Raw genomic sequence first — 11,178 nt, 5'->3', positions numbered from 1 at the left:
ATTTCATGCTCATACTCCCCTATTACACACAATAACATTGCAGATAAGACCTCCCTATTACACTGTGGGTATAGATCTCCTGTTACACACTAACACTCCAGAGATAAGACCCCCATTACCTAATGAATATTTTGGATATAACCCCACTTTACACATTAACACTGGATCTGAAATACCAATTGACATTCTCGAGATAGAACCCTTTATAACACTTTTTAATGCTATCATCTCAGAAGCATCAGCAGTAGTTAAACCTAATAATACCGAAATTGTATAATCAGCCCCTTTTCCAGGCTGACCCTGCAGTCTGAGACCCTTTTCTTCCTCTTCATAGTCCATTCACCCCTATTCCGCAGCCTTTTCTTTGTGTCTCAGTATCCATTCATGATTTTCCTGTCTGTTTTCCATTCATACTTTTCTCTCCCTCCCTCCATCTCTCCCTGCGTATCCATTCATACGCTCTCTCCCTCCCACACTCTCTGCGCTTTCTGAATTTTAATGTTGCTGTTGGTGCTGAGGGTCACAGACGCATGGAGACGTGATCTCCAAGCTATATGGGGGTGCAGACAGCCTTAAACCTCAGCTGCAAGATGAATACTAAATCAGTGGACGGTGAGATTTGGTGCAATTCCGGAAAAGGCTATTGTTCTTCATAGCGCTTCCCAGTAAGCTGGAGTGCTGCATGTTTATTGCGTATCTATGTAACTGATCTTTATATCACCAAAGTATTCTGCAGTACAGAAGAATGATGAGATCATTTAAATTAGTCTTTACCTCAGTCTAAGGGATCAGACTGAGATCGGGGATTTTGTGACAAAACAAACCTCCTTAGACTATACACATCTAGTATTTATTAAATTCACTGCAAAAATATAAAAATATACATACCGAACAGCATCATATTTACTCTTTTTTCATAGTGATTTTTTCCTCTGCTTCGTAATAAAGCTCAGCTCTAGGTAAATAGAAAAGGCACACATGGTACAACTATGCAAGCAGTATAAGTATCTACGTTTTCTCTGCTATCGGCCCCTGTAAATCAGGGCTGCAGTGTGAGATAAAGAAGCAGAACAAGGAGCCAATCAGTTGATGAATAGAGAACAGAGTGACCCAATTGAGGAGTTTATCACAAGCAAGAAACAGTGGGAAAACCTGGGCTCAGAGGAAGTAGAATGAATGATGCTGCCCAATATACCATGACAGAGTCAACAGCATGACATCAAAGCTCTTTATTCTGTAGGTAGGTATTCTTTCCACTGACCACTAATGTAAGGTGCAGTTTTATATAGCTCCCCTATAGTTTTAAAAGAGGTTCAACAACACCTAAACATTATTTCAAAAGTTCCACAGGGATAAAAAAAGTTGAGGAAGGCTAGACAACAAAAATGGGGCAGCTTCTTGTGCCCATTACTTTCCCTATGGTATTCAATAAAGAAGGGTAATGAAGTCTCTCCCTTTTAAAGTGAAATGTATTGCTAGTTGGGAGCAAACTCTCCTAAAGGTAGCTATGTACATTGCAAGAATTTCATAGATATCGCAGAATATTTACTGTTTTAAAGAATCTAAAACAGTCACATTAAAAAGTTACTTTAAGGTAATCTTCAATAATAATCCATCAATGTACTTTTCTTTCTCTTCCTGTGCCCTGTGGGTACCTCCTATACCAGCCTTCAGTGGGTTTTTCTCATATAAAGTAACGGTGTAATTTATTCTGATGATGTCGACCTTGCACACAAGGGGGATAATTACTGGTGCTTGTTCGTTGCATGATTTGCTTACGAATCACTGAGGTTTTTTCAACTTTTTAACACGGCATTCAAAGGGGGATTGCTGATTTCTGCTATCGTCTTACTGGATTCTCTTATTTTCATTGCAGGGCAGTGCCTGGTGAGGGATGTGCACAGGCAACTGAGACTCCTGGAACCGCCATCTTTGCCCCAAGCTGTCAGTCAAGTCCTGGGTTTTGGAGATCAAGGAAGAGGGTTCTGATCCCCTCTTCATGTCTGTCCAGCCATTGGACATCAGGATGAACCTTCCAAGCCAATCTGGTGAGTTATGGGTCAAAGAATATTTGGAGAAGATGTAGAATGTGGTGTCCTCCAGCATGAAATCCCTATATTGCTGCCTGTTCCAAAGTTGTCTCTTCCATTTTACTGACCTTCTAGAAACTGAAAAAGTGCCAGTGATGGGTTTACATCATCTTCACAAATTGCCTTAAATAGCAAAAGTTCTGGTGGGAAAACAGCCTATGTGCCACCATATTTAAAGACAAACTTTTTGGAAGTGGTGCCAGGTTTTGGTTTTTGGAACCAGTAAATAATAAAATGTCCACCAAGTTTTGTTTAATATACAGCTTGCCTTGGAACCCATCTCCTCCAGACTGGCATTTACCAATCAAGACATACCAGTTCCCCACCAGCACCCCTTCCACCAAACACAACCAGCCTGTATTACATAGAGAAGCTCACAGACCCAGTGATGCGTAGAATAGAAATAGTATCATAATAAAATTTGGTTAGCATGTTGATGGAGTGGGGGGGACCAGGGAAGGCTACACATAAGCAGATCAGACTTGAACTTTAGGACAGCAGCTATCATTTTAGCAGTTTAGAGAATGAAAACAAACTGTTCTAATGGAGAGCTTTGCTCTTTTTGTTTACTTTATGAAGCTTATATTGTTAATTTAATCATTCCCCTGACATGTGCATTACAACACAAGACAACCAATTTTATTTTAATGTACGTAAATGCCAAACAGCTGAGATACTTAAATGGAACCTGTGACCAGTTCATAGTCATTAAACTAACATCACAACTGTACAGTAGACTGCCCACCCCCCTGGCAGGCTAAATATCCCTGCCATACACCTCCCATACCAATGTGATAGATCTAGAAACATTATGTAAAGTGACCCTTTGCTCTGACGTTTGCAACTGATTGCATATTTTAATCATGGGACCCATAGCATGTTTCATAACTGTTATAAAGAATCATAGTAAACTGATTTTCAACTAAACCATACCATTATTTTGTTACGGAATGCTTCATTCAATTATGTCCAAATGGACCCAACTGACCTGATGTATTAAAGCTCTCCAAGACTGGAGAAGATAGACAAATATAGGTGAACATGGGTGAGCCAGCAAACCTGGATTGGATTTCTTGAAAATGATCTGCTATTAGTTTAAAATGTTTTGCTGAATCACCCAGGTTTACTTTTGATAGTCTATCTTCTCCAGTCTTTGAGAACTTTTTTCATCAGGCCAAATGTGACCAAATGAACTGGCCATCCTCTATTCTAGTTACCATTTTGTATCAAACACACATTCTTGTTTCTCCCTGCTGTTGTTATCTAGTAAAAGGCCAACAGGCCAAGTCAACAGGCCTGCTCTTTGAATGGGTACATGATTGTCAAAAATGGTATTTGTATAATTGCTACTTTTATTTTGAAAAAGGCCAGCTTGTTTAGGGTTTACGTGCCCTTTTATTATTTTTAAGTTGTTGTCAGGAGGACTGTAGAGCCTGAGGGAAACTTGTATTGCCAACAGTTCTCAGATAATAAAAGTTTAAATGGTTGTTTGTTGATTCAGTGTTATGCTGTTGAGTATCTTGTACAGCAGTTGTCAGTACCAGTTTTGTCCACTAGAGGCCACATGTGAGCAGAGACTCATAACCGTATCTGTAAAGGTGTATTGTGGATAGGATGAGGGCCCCTATATTATTGGGCCTGTTCTGGATTACCTTTTCTGTTCCATGAGCTACATCATTATAATCAGTGCCGCCAAGGCTAGCTGTCTGCTCTGACCCAAGAACTATAGTAGGCCAATAGAGAAAACTGTCAGAACACACAGTCCATGGCAGAAGCTGCCCAATGACCCCTTTCGATTTCTGAAAGTGCCCAAATTGGGCACATTAGTGTCACAACTGCACCACTGAGCAATGTAAGAAGATTGTCTTGTCCGGGACCATGAGATCATGTTTCCCTTTAGATCATCCATATTCAACCAGGGTTCAGTGGAAGCAACCTGCCTCAAATTTTGCACCCATGGGAAACCCTAAGATAATTTTTAGATGTCCGAGTACCCGTGCTATAATCAGGTAATGGGATAAATGCTATTTGCAGTGGGAAGAATACCCCCGCCTCATACATTAGTAGTCAGAATGCCATCTGCAAGCAGCTGAAAAGGTCCTTGGTTTCCTGCAGATGTAACTCCTGGCAACTTCTGGAGCCATTGTAGGGTTCCACAGAAGCCTGGTTGATAATGGCTGCCCCAGAGAGGTGTCATGAGCTGTGTATGACTCCCCACACATTTGTTGGTGCCTGCATGCTTGGCATCCAATTGGCAGAACCAGCAATAGATGGCATTCAGAGCACCGTACGGGGAACGGTCTTCTAGCTGGCACCCAATATATTTCTTTTAGCTTTGATTTCCCAACACGAGGGAATCATTTTAGGGGTTCCTCTGGGATAAAAAGTTTGGTGCTGGTTTAGATTATTAAGGGACAGGTGAATGTACATTGGTATATATGGGGCAGGAAGGCAGGTAGGGGTATTGTGACGTCAATGTCACAACAGGTCAGAGCTGGTTTAGATGAACAAGCTGGACCCTCGCAATACTAGACCCATGGTTTTATTGTTTTGTCTGGTCAGCGTATATCACTCTTTACTTTCATTATATGGGGTTGTTATTTGACATTTAAGGGTGACCTCCATCATGCATAGTTTTATTATCTGTCCATGATAATATTTAATTTTAGGCCTAACCTTGGAAAGAGTTTTGTCTGACCCCAAAGAAGGAAAACACAGCGGTCCAGCGTATTCTGCCTTTATAATGCACCCTATGCCATTCCAGAACTTTAGTTTAAATTAGCTAATTACATTATGGGGGTATAAAACAAAAAGTGTTCAATGTATTACATCTAGTGTTCTAGCCACAGCCTATATTAAAAAAGCCTGTTCCCTTCCAGCAGCTGCAGAGTGAGGTCTAGCTGCCCGTGTGGAAGCAGTGGTCTCTCTGTGGTGGTCTGACATACCCCTGAGAACCAGATATCCCTAATCAGTGGATAATATGAGCTGGTTGCAGAGCTATAGGTCAAACTCAGTAGGGAGTGTGTTAGACCTCAGTAGAAAGGCCACTGCTTCAACACAGAGTTCAAGGGACCTGCTGGCAGGGAAAAAGCTAACGTAAAGACATTCAAGACCTTTTTGATATACATAAAGTGTATTAGACAGATTTCAACTATCAAGCTGATTTATTGAAGAAATTACAAATGAGTACATTTAATACAATAATTATAGAATAAAATACAAATATTAAAGTCCCATCATATCAGATTGTAAGGTGAGCCCTGCAATAATAACGCAGAGGTTCTTCTTTTAGTCATTTCAGCTCAATGAGCTGTGTTCCATTCGCAGTACTTCTTTAATGATGGTGTTGGGTTAGGATTATTCACCCCAATCCTCTGGGTGGATTATACGCTGGGCTGTTCTGTCACTTCTATCCAAGCTATACATCTCCGCCTTTAATTTATGATAACCCTGCTTGTGAAGTGCTGGCACAGGTCACGCATTACTTTAATGACATGTCTCTGGAATGAGGTCTCGGCTATATATACTCGCGGTGTGTCTAATAATAAGCACATCTTGCTATTTGTGTGGGGAATTCAGAGTGACATCTTAATGACACTGTGCAGAGCCGCGCTCTGTGTCTCTTACCTATGCTCTAGTCTGTATTTTCTCTGTGCATAAAAATAGACCTGTTTGGTGCTTACGCCATTATTAAGGCCTTATATACAGTAACAGGATTAAAGAGCAACTGGAACAGTCTTATTTCTACCAGGTTATTAACATGTTAGGTGATTGTAAGTGAACTGATAACTGCTATCCTATATGAATTCATTCAAATTATCTGATAGGAGGAAACATGAGAGGGAAGCCGGGGAACTGCGGGGGAATGGCTATGTATAGCCAATGATTTCTCACCTCTGTATTTCCAAACGCTACTCTACTTTGTAAAGCCAATGGCTCCTCTCCTGTATTTACGATTGCTTCTCTATAGTGAATTACTTCTCCCCACTGTATAGCCAATGGCTCCTTTCTTTTTTAAAGCCAGTGACTTCTCTGCTATGTATATACAATGTCTGCTCTCTTCTATATTCCCATTGGCTCCTCTTCTTTATTTAGCCAATAGATTCTCTCTTCTGTATAGCCAATGGCTCCTCTCCTTTATTTAGCCAATGGATTCTCTCTTCTGTATAGCCAATGGCTCCTCTCCTTTATATAGCCAATGGCTTCTCTGTTCTGTTTAGCCAATAGCTCCTCTCTTCTGAGGGCTCAATGGCTCTTTTCCTTTTTATAGCAATGGCTCCTCTCTTCTATATGCCCATTGGCTCCTCCTGTTTATTTAGCCAATGGCTCCTATATTCTTTTTGCCAATGGCTCCTCTGTTCTTTTTAGCCATTGGCTCCTCCCTTCTGTATGCCCAATGGGTCTTCTCCTCTTCATAGCAATGCCTCCTCCACTTTTTTAGCCAATGGCTTCTCTCTTCCATATAGACAGTGGTTGCTCTCCTCTGTATAGCCAATGGCTCTTCTTCTTTATTTAGCCAATAGCTTCTCTGTTCTTTTAGCCAATGGCTCGGCTCCTCTCTTCTGTATGCCCAATGGCTCTTCTCTTCTTTATAGCAATGGCTCCTCTCCTTTATTTACCCAATGGCTCTTCAGGTCTGTATATTTAAATGCTCCTCCCCTTTGTATAGCCAATGACACCTCTCATCCCCACATCCCATGGCACCTCTCCTCTGTTTAGCCCTTGGCTCCTCTCCTCCTTACATCCAATAGGATCTCTCCTCTGTAAAGCCAATGATTTCTCTCTTTCATATAGCCAATGGCTCCTCTCTCTTTAATAGCACAAACTTTTTTCCATTGTTTGTGTCTTGGTCACAATGGTTAATATGACAAGAAGAGAAGAAAATGGCAATATATATGCTTTACAGGGTTCTGACTTGCCTAGGTATGACAAGGAGGGGAAAACTACCTGCTGTTAAGCCTTCTTCATGTGTATAATCCTAGCTATAGGCTTGCAATGGTGATAAGAAAGTATGGAGTCACTTTATATGGCTTTATTTTGCTCCTCATGTTAAACAGACTTAAGTTATTCTTTAATCTGGATTGGACTCCTAAAACTTACCTATACAATGTTTATAACCTCACATAACACATACCATCACAGTACTGCCTCTGAAAAAGCCTTCAATTGCTTTTTTTGTATCCATAAGGACAGAGCCATCATGTCTGATCTACACTGTAATAAAAATAAGCTGTGTCAATTCTGTGTTTATATATGCCTGGCACTGATCATCCCATGCTGCCGCCTCTACAATGATCCCGACGGACAGAGAAGGTTGGGAAAATGCTTTGTATTACCAGGTGACCCCAACTCTGCCTAGGCAAAGTCACCTGTCTACAGATGAAGGCTTGCTTTTTAAGTTGATTGGAATTTATTGATGCAAATTTGTAACTTGTTTTCCAAGTCCACTCTGAGGCTATTTCACCTGTCAGGACTGGATAGCGGTGTTTGTTGGTATCTCGCTTTGGCTTCCTTATAAACTTAGCGCTATGGTGTGTGCAGGGTGCAGCAACCCATATTATTCCAAGTTATTAAAAGGCTACTGGCGGTGAGATTGTAGGGTAAAGCTTCATAAACATTATGTTGTAGACTTATTTATGGTATTACTTTGCGCTATTTTTGCCTGTTTATATATTGGTGGTCGCCCCCCATTCCCCGGTGTGTGTCTGGTGTGACACTTGTGCTGTGTTATTCCTGAGCAGTCCTTCCTTATCCCCCTGCAGCGTTCTCCTTTCTCCCTGCTCTCTCTCTCCTGTCTATTTATATCAAACTCCTCCTCTCCTGTTCTATTTCAGTCGCTCTACTGCAGAACCTTCCACTAGCGCTCACTAGGCAGAAGGGGGAGGGCAGGGTACAGGCCTAACTAAAAACCTTCCCAACACCTCAAGGCACTGCCACCCACCGACTCCCAGCCACGTCCGATGGATTATCTGACTTCTGTGCCTAAGCTGAGCCATTGTTAAAGAAGAACCCAAAGTGTCGGAGTTGTTGGAAGCAGGGCAGGCGTTTTTGGGGAAGCGGGGAGGGGAGGTTGGCTGGTAGCTGGCAGCAGAGAGGGGTCCGGGAATGTTGCTGCTTCCCAGAGCCCTGGCGCTGCCTGACATGCTGCAGACTATTTATGAGACCGAGCCCTGTGTGTCCTCTGCAGATGGTGTTAAGGGGCGAGAGCCAGCGTTGGAGCTCCTGAGCCGGGCACAGGGGCACAGCATGCCCACTGCAGGTGAGATGACTTTCCAGGTTTCATTCATAGGGAGCTCCATCCAGAACTAGTCATCACCATGTTTTTTAGTTTATAAGTCCCCGCTTCTTACCTTTACCTGGCTTGTTTAGTGTGATCAGGAAGAGTTTTCCCCATCCAAACTATGAACCAAACATCTCTAGCATCTTTGATGGACTGCTCATAGTTCATTTTCATGTCGTGGCTTTACCGTAATGCTTCTCCCCTATTGACACCTTGTCACCTTTGCTCCTGCATCCGTCTGCCTGCCTTTGCTGCACCTGAAGCCTTATATACAGTCTTCCTCTCTGATCTTAGAGTAGCTTGCTTTAGTTTAATCCACTGCAAATCTATAGAGAAAAGTTCTCTGTGATCAGATATTTATCTCATCCACTTCACACACAGAGGTCTGGGATACTTGTCACTTCTTCACAATGCTTTGATGCAGTGTGTCTCATATGGTGGGGATATGTACCTGACATACTCAGACATCTCACCTCCTTCTAATACACAGACATCAGGACCTGTCTCACCTCCTTCTAATACACTGTATATATAGTAAGGCTGTACATGTATATATAGTAAGGCTGTACATGTATATATAGTAAGACAATACATGTATATATAGTAAGGCTGTACATGTGTATATATAGTAAGACAATACATGTATATATAGTAAGGCTGTACATGTGTATATATAGTAAGGCTGTACATGTGTATATATAGTAAGGCTGTACATGTGTGTGTGTGTATATATATTTATATATATATAATAAGGCAATACATATTTATAGTAAGGCTGTAGATATATAGTAGAAAAAGATGTGCAAAGTGTACATAACAGATACCGTAGCAGCAAATACTTCAAATCTGCTTTGCCAATGATTTGCATGATCACTCCTCCTGGATCTGATTTTAGGTATGCACTGTTCAATCTGCTGCATTTTTAGGTGGCTTTTTTTTGTTGTTAAATGCCCTTGAACCCAACAAAACAGTACTGGCATGGGACAACATACATTGGGGCTGTTAGGCATGCACCCTGCCAAACCAATAGCAGACACTAGTTCCTCCAGCTAGGTAAGTGCTTCAAAATGGGCCATCCGCCCCCTCTGCAAATCCTTGCCCTTTAAACAGTGGTATGAGATTGGTGATACAACATGTTATTCACATAAACACACTTACCCTGCTTCACATGCCACTAATGATCACATAAAACCAGCTATACATTTTCTGGATGCAAATGATTGGTGATTTAGATTTATTTTGATTTCTTGTGGAGAGGAGACTTCTTTCAGTGCCTTCCATCAAAGCACATTTCAAACATTAAATAGCATATGGCCTGGAATCAGCATGGTAATGGGCGCCTCAAAAGACAAGGGTGGTAGAAATAAAATCAGTTTTGGGCGTTAGGCTTTTACACTTTTCCTTAGTAAATAAGACTTCAATGACATAAATCTAAATATATAACTCCAAATGTCCTTCCTTCTATCTGCCCCAATAATAATACCCAACCATAACAAACTGTATCTTTTACTCCCAGCAATCAGAACCCTTATATATGCTATAGCTGTTTATGCCTCTTCTGTGTTGTGTGGTCGTTTGTGTGTAAACTGAGCATCAGTGCGCACATAGATGCAAAATGGCACAAACATGTGCCAAAGATTGTGTGTGATGGTCTATATATAATTCCAGCTGTGTATTTTTAGCTCTACTGATGTCTGCAGACTAAAGGAATGTTGCATGAACGCCGCACTCCCATGCTAATCCTCCTCTGTGTGTGTGTATGTATGTGTATATATGTGTGTGTGTGTGTGTATGTATATATATATATATATATATATATATATATATGTATATATATATATATCTCCAGCATACTTGGATTTTAAAGTAAGTAGATTATGATGATAATTACATAAGACTGCACATTTGTGGTTAATGAAGTTGTCTAAATCACCTTATTTAAAAATTCAGTTCATTAACAACATCATTAAGAAGTTTATCTGCAGCCAACAAAGACATTTCAGTCTGGTCTGGTTGCTGAGATGAATCATAAACCATCATGTTAGCTCCACTGCTGGAAAGTCAATTGACCATATAGCCCAGGTCCACCTAGCTCCCACCATGACAGACCCAGTTGGTAATGTTTTTAGTTGATCCAATCTCCTATCTTAAATGTAAAATACATAAAGGAAATAAGTTTTGGAATCTAGTTAGAAGAGATACTGACACTTTAATAACTGATTTGTGGGTGTTGGGGGTTTGCAGACACATGCGGGGGGAATCCCTTCTCTGGAATCTGATGTATTTAGGAAATGCCCACTCAAGCAGATAATACAGGTTTTGGATAGTACCCTTTTAATTAGGTAAAAACCAAATTTCAGTAGGTGAGGAATCATTTAAAAACATTCACTGGCTGTTCTAAATTAATAAAATGTAATCCCTGGACTGATTTCTATGGGTAACACACATCAAGATTATTGCTTTTTTATGTCTCTGATTTCTCATTTTAGAAATGGTTGGGTATTGAATATAGAACTCCTCTAGTAGATAATCTAATTGATGGACCAATAGGAAATTATTTGGCATTATTTTACACTATTTTTTGGGGGGACTCTCTCTTGACTCCTTTATATTGATGCTTCATAGACTCGCCATGTTGTTGCAAGAATATAGAAGCCTACAGTCATAAAAATATTGAGAAGCAAGTGTGTAAATTTCAGAAGTCACACACAAAGATGTTAACATGTAAAATTCAAATAAAACCATACAAAATAAAGCTTTGAATCAACATCAGTCACCGGTCTGCCTTTGCACCTTGAATGCCGTAGA

General features: G+C 40.7%; 1 protein-coding gene across 3 annotated transcripts in view; it reads left to right on the top strand.

Annotated features, from left to right (window-relative positions):
• HDAC5 (histone deacetylase 5) overlaps positions 1-11,178 on the top strand; it is a 62,101-nt gene that overhangs the window by 15,976 nt on the left and 34,947 nt on the right. For 2 of the 3 annotated variants that reach the window (XM_072414701.1, XM_072414700.1), the window contains exon 1: positions 7,972-8,349. In XM_072414701.1, coding sequence (XP_072270802.1) covers positions 8,196-8,349 — 154 coding nt within the window. In that variant the 5' untranslated portion in view covers positions 7,972-8,195. Of the gene's footprint in view, positions 1-1,876; positions 2,049-7,971; positions 8,350-11,178 lie in introns of those variants that run through there. The other variant, XM_072414702.1, reaches the window with a different exon arrangement.

This window comes from Pyxicephalus adspersus, chromosome 6 (genome assembly GCF_032062135.1).
Source record: "Pyxicephalus adspersus chromosome 6, UCB_Pads_2.0, whole genome shotgun sequence".
Taxonomy (NCBI): domain Eukaryota; kingdom Metazoa; phylum Chordata; class Amphibia; order Anura; family Pyxicephalidae; genus Pyxicephalus; species Pyxicephalus adspersus.
This window is presented reverse-complemented; position numbering and strand designations above follow the sequence as displayed.